Here is a 15737-nt window from a genome sequence, read left to right as displayed (position 1 = left end):
TCCGAAGGAGGCAGGGGCGTCCTGGGGACACGCGGCTCCTCTGGGGCCTTGTGCGTCCCGGGGACGGGCGCGGGCTCCCCTGACCGAGCAGGTGCCCGCGTCCCCTCCACGCTCCCTCGTGGGGTCGGCCCAGCTGCGGGGGTGCAGACCAGGGAGCAGGGGCGTCCCGGGGACACGCGGCTCCTCTGGGGCCTTGGGCGTCCCGGGGACGGGCGCGCGCTCCCCTGGCCCGGCAGGTGCCCGCGCCCGCGGAGGGAGGGGGCGGCGGGGAGCCCCGCCCAGGTGCCCGGCCCCGCGCCGAGTCCCCGCGGGGGCGCCGGCGCGCGGACCCGGAAGTGGCGGCGGCGGGCGCGCGGGGGCGGGGGCGGCGCGCTGGAGCCATGGCCGCCGCCGCCGGCTTTGTGTGCCGCGCGCGGGCCCCGGCCGCCCGCGCCTCGCCCCGGCCGCGGGGCCGCCGCTGACCCGCCCCGGCTCCGAGCGCCGCGCCCGCCGGGCCCCGGCCCCGCCTCCCGGCCTCCCCGCCCCGCCTCCCGCCTCCTGCCGCCGGCCGGGCGGGCCGCAGCCGCCCTCCGCGCTCGCCCGCCCGCGTCCTCGCCCGCGCCCGCCCGGCCTCCGGCGGCGGGGCTCCCGGCCGCCCCGATGCCCGAGCCAGGCCCCAGGATGAACGGCTTCTCGCTGGGCGAGCTGTGCTGGCTCTTCTGCTGCCCGCCCTGCCCGAGCCGCATCGCCGCCAAGCTGGCCTTCCTGCCGCCCGAGCCCACCTACACGGTGCTGGCGCCCGAGCAGCGCGGCCCCGGCGCCCCGGCCCCCGCCGCCGCCACCGCCGCGGCCGCCACCGCCACCGCCGCCGCCGCCGCCGCGGCCCAGCCGGCGCCGCAGCAGCCCGAGGAGGGCGCGGGCGCGGGGCCCGGCGCGTGCAGCCTGCACCTGAGCGAGCGCGCCGACTGGCAGTACTCCGCAGCGCGAGCTGGACGCCGTCGAGGTCTTCTTCTCGCGCACCGCCCGGGACAACCGGCTCGGCTGCATGTTCGTGCGCTGCGCGCCCTCCAGCCGCTACACGCTGCTCTTCTCGCACGGCAACGCCGTGGACCTGGGCCAGATGTGCAGCTTCTACATCGGCCTCGGCTCGCGCATCAACTGCAACATCTTCTCCTACGACTACTCGGGCTACGGCGTCAGCTCGGGCAAGCCCTCCGAGAAGAACCTGTACGCCGACATCGACGCCGCCTGGCAGGCGCTGCGCACGCGGTGAGCCGGAGCGGAGGGCGGTGGGGGGTGGGGGTCGCCAGGCCCGGCCTGCGGCCGCGTGATGGGGTAAGGGGAGGCGGGCAGGGGTCCCCTGGGGGGCGGCGCGGAGAGAGGTGTCCTTCCTCTCCAGGGCTGTGCGCCGGCAGAGTGGGACCCCCCCGCCCCCGGGCCCCCGTGGATTCGCTCTTCTCCTCCATCCCCGGCCTTCTCCCACCCCCTTTCCAAATCCCACCAGCCCGCAGGTTCCTGGTGAGCTCAGACTCGGGGATTTGCCTGTTCAGTCAGGCCTGGGTGCCACCGGCCCACCGGCTGGGTCTTTTGTGGCTCTGGTCCCCACCGGCGGAGGCGTGGGGGCGGCTCAAGTGTTGGGCAGAAGCAACTTGGTTTGCGCTGAGTTTCTGTGAGCCGCGGCCAGAGCCTCACGGGCCTCCGACTGAAGTGACCTTGGGCAGGCACAGCCTCTCGACCTCGGGCTCCTCTCGTGTATAATCCGGGGGCAAAAGGACATGACTTTCCAACCCCCCCTTGTAAAGGGCTCCGAGGGGCCATGGGTGGGCAGCCCCGGAGGCAGCTGGAGGGGTGCCTGGTGTGGAGTTTGTCTTCTGGGGGGGGAGGGGCAGAGTCCCCGGCACTGTGTGGACAGGAAGCTAGCTGGTGGCTGTCCCCTGCACCTCCCACAGAGCCTCAGGAACAAGCCCAAGATGAGTTTGAATCTTACCTGGTAGGGTCTGGCGACTCGCTTGACCTTGAATTAGCCTTTACAGGACTGGAAAGTGTTTATGGAGGGAGCGCCTCGGATGTTCCAGGCCCAAATGGCGGACCTGGTTCCTGGGTCAGAAAACTGGAGTTTTCTTCTCGTCTTAGAAACACGCCTGGCAAGTGCGCAAGTCACGCCACCTGTTTGTGCTCCTTGTGGGTGTTTGTGACTCTCCCCCACCTACCCCAGAGCAGTGATGGGGTAAAGACTTGAGATCACGTCTATAATGCCGTCTGATCGCTCCCGTTAAAAGAGTCCTCAGGTTAAGTGCAGTTGGCACGATTCTGGCAACGGGCACTTACGTGGTTTTGCCCAAAATGTGTTGCTTGGCTTACGCGGATCGCCAATGTGAATGTTCCCAAATTACCCTTTGCGTTTCGGGGAAAATGCCTCGTCCCCCAGGACGGTTTTGGGATTTAATACATATTGTCTGTGTTCTCTTGGAATCCTGAAGGAGTTTATTGGGAGGATGCTTTCTCGAAAGTGGCAGATGAGGACGTGTATCACGTACAGATCTACTGAGTCAGGAGCCACAAGCCGTCGAAAGCTGCCTGTTCCAGTAAAGGGTTTCAAAACTCTGTGTCCTACACGATCAGTACGTTGCCGCAGTGTACTGTTCATAAAGGTGTTAAGAATAAGGGTCAGCATTAAATCTTTTAAAAATGAACCATCAAAATCCTACTTTGAGTTCCAAGATGTGAGAATTTCTGTAGACCATTGTTCCTGTGTGTGCATAACTACCTGAGAACGAAAGCCTGTCAGACAGGAGGCTGGCCCTTTGGCCTGGATGTCCAGGTGTGGCTGTGCTACAGAGTAGGCACGGTGTTGTCATTTCCTGGAGACTCTTGTCATACTTAGTTTAAGGGTATTGTCTCTGGATCAACAGTTCGATTCAATTTTGGCACATCTGATGATAGAGCTGAATTGAGCCTACCATTTGTTTAATTTTACAGCAGAATTCATATCTAGACGGATTCACACCTTTGTAAAGTGGGGTAGAATTTAAAGGCTACCATGAACGTCTTAGAACTTAGAAACTTGCAGACTGGCTTGCCCTGTGCTTTTCAGCGATCTGGTAGGTGACCTCATGGTCACACATACAGGTCATGAGTCGATCAGGCACACACGTATACGTCATATCCCTCTGCACATGTCTGTGGCCGAAGCACATGTTTCACAAACCACTGTTTTTTCCACGGGCAATGTGCATGGCATAATATAGTCTATTTAATATTTTTTAAAAAGAAGAAAAATGCAGATTGCTGGCCACGGAATGTATTTCCTAACTTCGGAACTCTGCTCTCGGGCGCCCACCTCATCTGCCCGAGGCCCAGTGAAGGCTCTTTCACGGTGGGCCGGCGGCAGGTCTCCAGGCCGCGGGTTCCACACCGCCCGCTGCACCATGGAGTCCTGTGTGTCAGACCTCCCAGGAGGTGCATTCTCTGTGTCAGTTACTCTAGTGACTCGGGAGCCCCCCGATTCCGAAGCCGGGCCGTCCCCTCACTGCCTTCCTCCAGCCGACTCATGTTCTCTCTGGCTCTCCTGCCTTCGCCTTGCGTGGAAGGTGTCCTCTGCTTCGCCCATTCTCAGCTTTGCTCAGGTCCTTGCCAAGACAGAGAGTCATCCGCCGCAGGTCCCATGGCGTGGCTGGGCCTGACCCCCTTTTCCACCTCCTTCCCTCCATGTCTTCGTTGGGGATCTCTCTTCCGACCTCCTGGTCACCACATGGCTCACGGTCCCGATGGCACAGCCTGCCTCGTCCTGCACTCTGTCTCTACTCAGCCTGCATCCCGCCTCCCTCCTCACCTTCACCTCTAGCCTCTGGCGCGTGCCCTTCGGCGTCCGAAGCACCTGGTCCTGACCGGCTGCAGATTCGGACACTCTGTGCTCCTGGCACCTGGTACCCGGCCCCTTGGCCAGCGTGTTTCATGCTCTTTCACTATGTCCTGCTGTTGAATGGTCTTTCTGGCTAAGCTGAAGCTCCCTGGAGGCAGGGACTCTGTGTCTTCTCTGTACCCAGCAGTGCCCTGAGATAATGGGTAATGGGTACGCGTCAAGTATTTAATGAATTGCACGTAGGGACGGCCCAGAAGTCCACAAATGAGATAAATTTAGTTTTTCCTAAGTCGGACTCTTAGAAACAAGAGTTGGGTCTTATCGCACCTCCCGAGTTCTGCTATCTGTGGGCGTGAGCACAGACCGGATCAGGGAGGGTCTACAATGTATCGGCCTGAGGTCCCAGCCACTTTGTATGCATTCTGTGCTTGTTCTACGCACAGTGAAGCTTCTGTTGGGGCCGCGGACGCCCTCCCTTGCTGTCCTCTTCATCTGCACCCCCCCCTCACCGTCTGCCGCAGCCCCGGGCGGACTTCCCGCTCGGACCCTGCCCCTGGTGCCAGCTACCCACGTGCCTGGGGATGGAGCGGGTCCTGTCGGTGAGGAGTGGCCAAGTGGCCAAGCAGTCCCAATGGAGCTTTGGGGAGGAAGTAAACAAACGCAAAGGCGAGAAGGGTGTTCTTTGCTTGTTGGCCGGTAGAGGATTATTTCAAGCCTTTTTAAAAACTGTTAGAGAAGGTGTGGGATAGGAGCAGGTGTGAGGGGCCGGGGCTGGGAGAAGTGAGCGCGTTCGACTCCGCTCAGCTGCTTCGCGGAGGCGCCATAGCCTGGGGGTCCTCGGACAACAGAGATGGGAACCTCAGGGTTCCGGAGGCGGGGCGTCTGAGGTCAGGACACCTGCGAGGTCGGGGTCGCGTGAGGACCCTCTTCCCGACTGCAGACTGCTGGCTTCTCATGGCGTCCGCACTCGGCAGAAGGGACCCCGGGGGCATTCTTGGGCTGCTTTTCTAAGGGCACTAACACCCTGGAAAGGTTCCACCCTCTGGATCTGACCACCTGCCAGAGGCCCCACCTCTCGATTCCGGCATTCGGGGGTCTGCGTTTCAGCATGGGACTCTGCCAGCGGGGACGTGAATATCTAGTCCCCCCGCAGCTGGTGTGGGAACAGGGAGAGGTTCTCTACAAGTGAGAGCCGGAGCCCCAGTGAAAGCTTGAAGGTTAGGACATGCCTTGCATCTATAAACATGTCGTGAACATGAGCCCTTGAGGGAATGGGTGGGAATCCCCTGGAAATGTCCATGGAGGAACGCTGAAGAGCAGTGCAGCCTTCTCGGGAGGTGGCATGGTAACTTGAGCTGGGGAAGTGGTTAATTTGCTCCATGTGGGACGAGCTGCCTGTTGGTTACGGTGGGAGCAGGCAGGTTAAGCCCCTCGGTGCAGGTCCTCGGGGGTCCTCTCGGACGGGAGCAGCTGCAGACGGCGCGGTGGGCCCCGGGATTCGAGAAGGTGTGAATCGAGCCAATTTGCAAGCAAACAACCCGGAGAACGAGGTGGAAGATGGGTGGCGAGAATTCTGGCTGGAACACTTCAATCTAGAAGAGGAGAGACGGCATCTGGGACTCCGTTATCACCGGAGCTTGCCGGGGCTGTCTGTCCGCAGAAGTTGTCCCAGCCTTCTGTTTGTTACAGAGACTGGAAGGGCAAGGCATTCAGTGACAGAAATAAGGACTCGATCAGAGAAAGCAAACGCAGAGACAAAGAGAAATGACTTTTGGTGCCTCAGTGCCACAGGCAAGTTACCGAAGACAGTTTGTCGTTCACTCATTCATTCCCTTTGCCAGCAGCCGTTTTCCATTAGCCCAGCGGGCACGTGCTCCTGGCGGACACTGGGGGACATCCCCCTGGAGCATCGCTAATCCCCAACTCTTGCCTGCTTCCTTCTTTTTCTATTTTGTGAAAGGATGGACTTGATTTTGGAGACTTTTTTTTTTTTCAGCCGTAAGGTCTCCCCCATGTATTACTGAACCAACCCACCAGTGCGGAGGCACAGTAACAGAGAAAAACCATTTCCCCCAGTGAAACCTGTCCATTGTGTAGGAGTTGTTTAGGGAGTGGAGTAGGGATGTTGCAGAATGATGGGATAGGAACGTGGGGCTCTAGTGAGGGTGCAAATATGTGTGCCAGCTCCTGTGCCGTCCCGTATGGGCCCGGCTCGGTTCTCCTCGCCCGCCTCCTCGGAGCTGCCTGCGATTCAGGTACCGGTTCTCATCCGCTTCCCCTGGGCAATGGGGCGGCCCCACTTTGGTTTCCTGGCCAGGAATCTCCTGATCCTGGAGATCCTGTGAGAAGACATGGTGAGGGTCCGCCCACACCGCGGTGATGGTGGAGAGGAGAGAGAGAGCTTCTAGAAACATTCTGAACACGTAACCCTGTGCTGCTGTTTTATAAGTTCTGTGTCTTGGATTCGCAGGACCCATAACTGGACAACTCGTAAGTCCCAGGAAGGCCGTAGCAGGTGTTCTCGGGTGGCCCCGTCTGTTGGCTGTGAATGGTGTTCTGACTCTCAGGGTGGGTTTCTCCTGGGGGAGCGAAGCAGCTCCTTTCCCTGGGAAGGCGAAGTTACAGACCTGACTTGTCTGCTCCCTGTGTTCTCAGAGGGAATACGACGGTGCCGTTAAGGGAAGGCCACTTAGGATTCCTACCTGGGTCTGATGGCCAGGGGATGAAGGGAACGGAATGTGGTATGGAGAGTGGTTGACACAAGGGCCAGGCACGGTGCTGTTTCCAGGAAGGGAACAGCGTGTTGGCCTGGAATTGAAGGTGGCCGGTGTGGGAATATCCCATTCGGGAGAGTACAGCGCTCGGAGTCCACTCGCTGAAGCCGATGTGGGCGAATGTGTTTTGGGGGTCCGCACAGTGTCTCCCCGGCCCGCCCCCGACCCTCGGAGCGCGTGTGCTGACCCCGGCCATTGGGGGGTGTCCCTGTGGCTCAGCGTTCCTCTCCAGCCCCTGCGGACTCTGAGCTTCTGGATCCATGGTTCATGGCTCTTTCTCCATGCTCGTGGCTCCTTCTCCACGTTGATGGCTCCTCCACGCTTCCGTTCCAAGGGTGACCCACCAGACGGACTCATGCGTGCTTCTGTGTGGAGGGGTGAGCGCGCCTTCCAGACGCATCCGTGTTTGTCCCGGGACCCTTGGAGGCTGGGCGTGGAGCCCTGGGCTTGGGGCCCGACCCACCGGTGGAAGTGGACTTTTCTCCCTTTTTGCTTTCTGGAGAAGTCACTTCAAGGATGTCCCCTGAGGGGACTGACGGCACGCTCTCTTCTCTCCTGCCCCGTCGGCTCCTCTGCTCCTCTGCCCTGTCTGGGAACCCCACGGGAGCCCCTGGGGCCTGGCGTCCGCACACCAGCCTTCCCCGTGGTATTTTGCTTCAGCTCGTGGTGAGACGATGAATCTCCACTTGAGGAGGCCTTGCTCGCAGGGACCCAAACTCTCAGCGCAGAGACACTTAGGAGATCATTAGCTGGCGATCCGAATGGCTTTTTTTTTTTTTCAGGATTGCTTTAAATAATAGGCTTCCTGATTTGTCTAAGAGATTGAATTTTTTTTTTAAAGATTTTATTTATTTATTTGACAGACACAGTGAGAGAGGGAACATAAGCAGGGGGAGAGGGAGAAGCAGGCTTCCTGCCAAACAGGGAGCTGGATGCGGGGCTTGATCCCAGGATCCCAGGATGACCTGAGTCGAAGGTAGACGCTCCACTGACAGTCATCCCGGTGCCCGAGAGATTGAGTTAACCGACGTTAGATGAGCACAGAACCTCTGCGGCGAGGGAAATTCGTTCTGATTCCGGCACTCCTTCCAGTCCCTCATGTCCCCTTGCCCGAGGCACATCCTAGGGGAGGGGCTGGGCCCTGGTGCGTCCATTCCCCCCAGCGCTGAGGGGGGGGCTCTGGCTGCAGGGGTGGCGAGGCTTGTCCACGGAGCTCCGGCCTCGACGAGCCTCGCTCTGACCGAAGGGCATAGGCTTTGCAGAAGAGCCCACAGTTGATTCCTTAAAACAGGTCAGTAGGGCAGCAACGCCGCTGTTTTTCTGTGACCACCTGTGTGGGCTCCCGTGGCGACTGGCCATGGGGAACCAGGCCTCCCCTTCCCTGGCCCTTACCTCTCCTGCCCTGCAGCCCACGGCCAACCCCTGGAATGGCTGGCAGCTGGTGGCCGGGGGCCGGGGCCGTGGACCTGGCTGTGGGCAGGCTGGGTGGGGGCCGCAGGGGACACGGGTGCAAGCGTGCCCGTGTGGCGCCTGCACCGCTCCAGCCAGAGGTCTCCAGTGGGAGACCACTTGGTGAACTATCTCTTCATTTGGCTGATTTACAGCCGAACTGATTCCTGGCCCTTCTGTCAGAGCAACACAGCAAGGTTGTCTCAAGGGCGACCTGGCGAGGAACATTCCTGCGAGTCTGAGCTTTCCTCTGGTGCTTCTGTGGCGAAGGGCAGGGGTCTGGGAGTCAAGCCGACCCGAGATCCTGCCCGAGTTGCTTTTAGCTGCTGGGCCTCGGGCAGGCCTCCTAACCTGCGTGGACCTCAGGTCTGGTCATGACGGTCCTGCTCATGGGGGCGGCCCCCATGTGAGGTGTGTGAGCCCAGTGCCCCCCACACGGCAGGAGCACTGCAAGGGGGCTGTTTGTTCCCGATCGCGACTAACATGATTCGAGCTGCCATGGGCACATGTTCAGCTCACACTGATGGCCAGGCACTTAGATCCGAAAGACTGTTAGAGATCCCACGTCCTTCCCCGCTCTCTGAGGACGCGAGCAGCACGTGGGGCCGGCCTGGCTCGGTGGGTGTGGGCGCAGAGAACAGCAGAGATGACTCGGTTGTGCAGGCCTCCCCCCTGCCCCCCCTTTATCCGTGGGAGGTTTGTTCCAAGACATCACACCAAACCTGCGCTGCCAGGCTTTTCCTCAGGCACACGTACCTGTGATCAGCATGTAAATGAGGCCCCAAGGGAGGGGACAACAAGGACGCATAATACAGTGGGACCGTCCGAGCATTACACAGTGATGAAGGTGCCGTGGACGTGTTCTCCTGCTCAGACTACCGTGCTATGCCGCGCTCACCCTCCTGACATGATGAGACGGCGTGAGGGGGTGACGGAGGTGTGGGGACGTGGTGTCGGGCTGCTGGTGACCGGATGACGTGTCAGAAGGAGGATCACTGGTCCCGACTGCGGCTGAGCGCCAGGACCTGGACGCCGCAGACAGGGGGAGGCTGTGTGTGCCGCTGCAGCGCAGAGGCCGTCTGGATTCTCTCCTCCGCGTCTCCCAGTTTCGCCCTGGGGAGCAGTGTGTGCTGGTGTTTTAAATCGGGGGGTACTTCATCTGCCAAGGTGCTTATGTGCCCAGAGGAGAACTTAAAAGGAGAGGAAATACCTGTAATCCACGCCCCCCCACTGCCTCCCTCCTCCGTGCCCTTTGCAGGCCTTGCTCGAGGGCGCGGGCCGTGCGGTCTGGCAGGAGACTTCTTGGGGCGTCGCGTCAGGGATGGGAGGAGGAGAAGGTGAAACCCAGTCCCTGCCCACCACTCAGGACACGCGCTGGTAGCTGTTGGCTAACGCGATGACCTTCAGTAGGTACTTACCCTTCCCTTTTCTTCAAGTCGGCCTAGGGACCTGAATCACACACTTCCTTCTAAAATATGAATGCTCCCATGATGCCTCTGGCCTCCGAGTCCTGTTGGGCTTTCAAGGCTCTGCGCCGTGGAGCTCATTGATAACTTCCACACGATCGATTCCCTTCAGAGTGCTCGAGGACCGAGGCACCGTGGTGAAACTGGAAACCGTCCTTCCAGAAAGCCTTGGTCATTCAGCTTCGGACGGCTCAGTGACTGGCTGCCTGCTGAATCACAGAGCAGAGCCCAACCTCCAGATTACTGGTTAACAGCGCGGCTTTAATTTTCAAATACAAAGGGGGCGCAGAGGGATCCTGGTGCTGATTATTCGCTTCCTCCTCTGGTTTACGTTTTTGGGTCGTTCAGATGAAATCCGGGCAGCTAGGCTGGGGGGAGAATGTCAGGCGAGCCTGTACTCAGGATACATCCGTGGTGCGAGCTTCCGGACGTTAATTCTAGCTGCTGGCTCACCTCTCTGTTATTATGGCCGGGAATCCAATGAGAATTCCAACTTTCTCAAAACTATTTTTAGTGATTGTCACGGGCGGAACCAAGCCGCGTGTAGTAGTACAATTACCTTGCCTGCAAAGGTCCGTCATACCGGCACGAGGGGTGTGTATGCTAGTTTAACTTGAATATTTTGGTCCCTCCCTATTGTCATGAATGACTCAAGGGTATTTCACAGATGCCCTCTTCTCGGTTGTACCCATATCAACTGGTGTTGGTATCACTTTAGTTTTCATACGTGTATAGAAGGAAAGGACCGCTCACATGTTAATGAACTCTGTGCGTGTTTTGTGTTACATAACGGGGCTGGAGGAAATCGTTTTTCAAACGAGCATGCTGTCATGTGATTCATTGGAAGACATTGGTTTTTCCTATGAAAACGTCAAGAAAACCCCAGAATGACCATGGTCCTAAGCGAGGGAGGAGGGTGGTTGGGCTGTGCTCTCGCTGGGGAGGGTTTCGGGTCTCTGCCTCTGTCCCCGAAGCTCAGCAGGGGCTCGCCGGCTTGGGGCTCCAGCCCTGCGAGAGCTCAAAGTCCGGCCTCGGGCTGACCCGTCACGCTTCCTTGTCTCCGGGGCGCAGCTGCAGGCTCCTCTCTGGGTCCTCCTGTCCGTCCGCACGTCTGGCCAGCCACGTCAGTTTGCACACCTGGATCCTGGTTTCCTTGGTTGCCCTGCCCAGGCCGACCTCCCTGCGTCCTGTTCCTCACCCCTGCTTCCTGGCTGCCCGTCCCTTCCCTGGCTGACACTCCCCTGCACCACCCTGTGCCCGTCCCTGGTGCCCGTCCCTGGTCCCCGTCCGCAGCCACACCTCATACCTGTCGTTTCCAGCAACGCTCCCCGGCCAGGCCTTCGGATTATGAAGTATCCTTTTCTGACTCAATCTCATATCCTGTTGGGTCTGTTTGTTTAACAAGTGTATTAAGGGCCTGCCATGGGCCAGACGTGCTTCCTGAACAAAACACACACAAAATCCCCGCTGGCTGAAGCTTTCCCTCACAGGGGGCACATGCCCAGGGAAAACAGTCATCCCAGTAATTATGTAAACAGTGTTTGAGGATAATATGATCAGTGTTACTGAGACAGGAGAAGAATGTCGGAGAGAGTCGGCCGGTGGCAATAAGAAAGTGGGCGTGTGCAGGCCCTTTGAAAAGGTGACAGTGGGCTTCATCTCGAAAATGACATCAGGCCTAAAGCAGTGAGGGGCTAACCCTGTGGCTCCATGCAGGAAGGGACAGGGGACAAAGGTCCTGAGTTCACAGAGCATCCCGGACGTTGGTGTGGCTGGAGCAGGGCCAGTGAGGTGCCCGGTGGAGGCGGTGGGAACCCGGATGGGGTCACCGGGTGTGGGGGGGCTCCTGGCTGGCCTCATAGGCCACTGCGTTGGGCTTGTGTGGCTTGGAATGCGAGCCTTGGGGACAGAAGTAACAGGACGTCACAGGCTTCAGTGGCTCTTGGTGATGTGTCCGTGCTACATGGAAGGCCGGTGTCCCCCTGGTGAGGACCCACTGCAGGACCGTAGGCTAGAGACGGTGGCGGTGTGGCCGTTGCGCGGCGGCAGAGCTGGTGCGAGGTGCTGGGATCCGGGCTGTTCTTTTCGAGGTCGGTCACCAGTGTTTGCCAAGTCGAGCGGGGAAGGGGAGGGTCTAGGATGACTCCTGGGGTTTGGGCTGGAGAAGTGGGAAGCCTGAGTCACTCCTCATCGAGGCGGCAGGGGGCTGGAGGGGCTCCCGAGTGGGGAGGCAGGCAGGGGTCTCGCTTTGTCTCTGTCGCCTTGGAGATACCCACCCCAGGGGACACACAGAGGAGGCGACAGCCTGGACGTCAAGAGCAAAGCCGGGGTACATTTTGCAATTGTCCCTTCCAAGAAGGAAACCACGAAACCAAAAGCTAACTTGGGGGAACAGGCATCTGCCTGGGGGAACCCTGCCCCTGTCCACCCCCCAGTTCAGCCTGTACCCGGGAAGCCCCAGGCCCCTGCAGGCACCCTGTGTGGGAGGGTCCAATGTCCCTGTGACAGCCCTGTCCCTGGGGGATGGCACTGAGGTGTCAGGGGGTACTGGGTGCTGCTCCCAGGTCACACTTTGTACCTGGAGATTTGCCCCCCACCTTGATCTCTCCCAAGACACCGGGGAGCGGCTGTCTCACCCCAAGCATTGGGATGTCCCCCGTCAGAGGTGCTGCCCACTCCTGTGTCCTGCTGTCCTCCCTGGGTCCCTTCGGTGCTGTAAGCCTCCTGGCGTCCTGAGACTAGTTTCTGAAAGCCTGACCCTCAGTGGGGACGAGCACGTCAGGACGTGGGCAGTGGGAGTGAACCCTGAGTACCTTTGTGGGACCAGGCATGGTGACGACCACGGTCTCCTTTGTGTGGTGGCTCCCACCTGCCTCTTTCCCCAGACTTCCCCTCTGAGCCGAAAAGTGGACCGGAGGGGGTCTCTGTAGCACCTGCCCCTTCCGTGGCCCCTTCCTCCGTGGTCTTTGCCCTGTCACCTCGTCTCCACGTTTACCACGAACTGCAAAGGTAATGCATTAACACTGTTGGTAATTAATGCAGAGGTAATGCATTAACAACACGGTTGGAGGGTTTGGCCCCGAGTCTCTCAGGAGCGGTCTCGTGGGTCCTCAGTTCTTGTCTGGACAGCACTGGTCAGCAGGAAGGGCCGCCGTGTGTTCACAAGGAGGAAACGCCTGGGCTCCCTGCACCCTTCCCGGGCCAGCCTTCCACATCCGCACACGCCGTTGACTGTCCCTCCTGTGCCCGCTGGCCTGTTGCCCCTGCAGCGTCTTGCTAGCGAGCCTGGGTCATGATCTCTGCTCCCCCCCCCCTCGTCGCTGCCAGTAGGAGCTGCTGGCTAGCTGGGCCCGCGTCTGGCCCTGAGGACAGGGCCCCGCTCTGGTTCTCCGCAGACTCACACGGAGCCCTGCGTGGGCTTGGAAGGCCCTTGGTGGGACAAGTAGATCACGAGGAGGGGCTGCGGGCCCTGAGGTTGCCTTCTTTTCAGCTTCACACTCAGGGCGCTCGTCTCCTGTGATCCCGGGAATGGAGGCCTCAGGCAGCCCTGTGCATCCCAGCTGTCGGCGGGGGCGGGGGGGGCGGTCCTCTCTGCTGTGCTGCGTGTGAGTGCGTAACCCGGCCCCGGGGTGGGGGGACCTGAGATGCTGCCGCAGCCTCCATCTGCTGCACGCCCGGCCTGCCTTCTGCGGGACGCAGCTGTTTTCCTGAGCGACACCTGACGGTGGGACTGGTCCAGGCAGGGGGACAGCAGGGCGGAGAGGAGACGGAGCCCGTCTGTCCTTCTGGGTGGTTATGGGCGGGAGTGCGGGCACCTTCACCTGCTGCGTGTGGCCTTGCTGTCCCCACGCGCACACTGCGGGCCACTGCTTTCCGGCGTGTTTTCATAAGACCCAGTCGTTGTTCTTAGGGGAGTTTGTGTTCCCTGTCAGCTGGTAACGACGAGAGTGCAGAGCAGGAGGACAGGGCACCTGGAATCCCACGGGCTGCCTGTGCGTGACCATCACTGCCTCGGGACCTTGAGACCGACACACCAGCTCTGTTTTTTCCTTTGCTGTAATGTTTATTTATTTTTTTATTTTATTGTTATGTACCAGATAAATAAAATATTGAAGTGAACCCTGTGTTCTCATCACCCTCCTTCGACGGTTTCCAGTATTCTGCCGCACTTGAGGCAGCCATCCCCTCCCGCACTCTATCGTTACGCTCCTCTCGGTCTCTTCCATTGCACCGTGGACGCGCAGACCCTATCCCAGCTGTGCGGTCTCCTGGCCATCTCTTGCTGCGTGTATCGGCACTGGGGCGTGGCGGGGGCCAGCCGCAGACCCGGGCTTTCCTGGGTACGCTGTGCTAGGTGTCTGCCGTCTTTGGAGTATGGATTGCAGTGCGAGAATAGATCTAAGGGAGACATTAAGTAGATTTCATACCAAATAGTATTCAAAGGAAAGGCACTGGAGTCTTGGCCATTGTTTTCAACATCATTGTTGTAAAGATAGATGGCTGGCTGGATGGCTGGATGCATAGATGGAAGGAAGGATGGATGGATGGGAGGAAGGGAGAGACAGGAGCTCCAGGGGTGTGTCACATTTATCTAGAATGAGTGGGGTACGGTCGGAAGAGAGAAGGATCACTGGTCTGGAGCTGGAAGGTGGGACTCCTCATCGGGCACTGACACACATGGCTGTGTGGCCGGGGGGGTTATGCACTGTGTTTGAGCCCTGTTTTCTCTGTTCACAAAGAGCAGGTTTGCGGTGGGTGTCAGTGTGGGCTTGGACGTCTCCTCTGTGCCGAGCACATTTCCCGTGGGACATAATTCTGATCACCACACCTGTGAGGCAGGGACTCTTGTCACTTCCATCTTAGAAACTGGGAGACCGAGGACCAGGAGGGATGAGTGACTTGCCCAGGGCCACACAGAGTTAAGAGGTGAGCAGGGGCTTGGACCCAGGCAGCCTGACCCTGGGGCTCTGGCTCCAAAATCAGACGATGTTCTCTGCATCCATGGCCCCCCGGGGTGATGGGAGCTGAGCATCTCCGAAGGTGCTTAAGACTGTGCACTGGGTGCCAAGAGAAAACACCAGAACTCGTGTTTCTGTTCATGATTCATTGCTTTTCAATGTCTCTCTGTTATGTTTATTCTATTTTATTTTTTAAAAAGATTTTATTAATTTATTTGAGAGAGAGATCACAAGTAGGCAGAGAGGCAGGCGGAGAGGGAGGGGGAAGTAGGCTCCCCGCTGAGCAGAGAGCCCGATGCGGGGCTCGATCCCAGGACCCCGGGATCATGACCCGAGCTGAAGGCAGCGGCTTTAACTGACTGAGCCACCCAGGTGCCCCTCAATGTCTTTTATTTTAAATTGTTCTTAAGATTTGTGTGTGTCTATATATGTATCAGAAACACATGCTCTCCTTTTTGACAAGGAGGTCACATGGTGGGAAGTCTAGATTGATATTGTTATACTTAATAATTTTTGGATTTCTTTTCTTAGAACCACAGGATCTGAGCACGATGAGAAATTTAAATTTTTAGAATTTCCAACCCTTCAGTGCCTGGTAGATCTCAGGTGCTGGGCCCTATGCGGGTATAAGCTTTCATTGTTGCTAGATCTTTTACAGCACAAAACACCCCTTCAATTTGCATTTAAAAGGTGACTTTGAATACCCTGAGAGAGACTCCCCTCCCCGTGGAATTCTGTACTTTTGTCTAACAGCATTCTGAAGACCAAAAAGAAAAAAAAAAAAGTCTTCTAAACCTTTGGAAATCAATTGAAAGGAAGAATAGAAATGATTCATTTCTAGTGGGATGGGTGGTTGTGCCTGCTCTGCCTTTCCCGTTGTGGATTCTGATAAGGAGGAGATGCTGAGGGGCCTGTGTGCTGACCTCTGGAACTTTCGGTGGGTGGGGGGTGCAGAGAGCAGGGGCAAGGGCCACGTGGCCAGACGGCCCCGGGGTCCACTCCTGCCTCTGTGGGTTCCTCTGGGCCTCAGTTTTTTCTCCAGTAAAAGGGGGGAAGTGCTGGTCGTGTATGTGGTGGCGTTTGTTATGAACAGTGGATGAGCACGTGTGTGTGCAGAGCTTGGGTGTAAGTCTGACAAAATGAATTTAAAAAAAAAGACTGCAGAGAAATGGAAAGAAATGCAGAAGCCGGTCATAGGTGGTCTTTAAAGAGTTGAGACCTGGTAACCTGCTGGCTTTGTACACGGTGT

General features: G+C 58.5%; 1 protein-coding gene across 1 annotated transcript in view; it reads left to right on the top strand.

Moving 5' to 3' along the window:
- Positions 1-613: 613 nt before the first annotated feature.
- Positions 614-15737, top strand: part of LOC111152588 (abhydrolase domain containing 17C) — a 43512-nt gene continuing 28388 nt past the window's right edge. Inside the window, 2 exon segments of the mRNA XM_022511089.1 lie at positions 614-957; positions 959-1248. Of these exon segments, the coding sequence (XP_022366797.1) occupies positions 640-957; positions 959-1248 (608 nt within the window). The 5' untranslated portion in view covers positions 614-639.

This window comes from Enhydra lutris, unplaced genomic scaffold (genome assembly GCF_002288905.1).
Source record: "Enhydra lutris kenyoni isolate GAN:26980312 unplaced genomic scaffold, ASM228890v2 scaffoldscaffold29, whole genome shotgun sequence".
Taxonomy (NCBI): domain Eukaryota; kingdom Metazoa; phylum Chordata; class Mammalia; order Carnivora; family Mustelidae; genus Enhydra; species Enhydra lutris.
The sequence above is the reverse complement of the archived record's forward strand: the minus strand, read 5'-3'. Positions and strand labels throughout refer to the sequence as shown.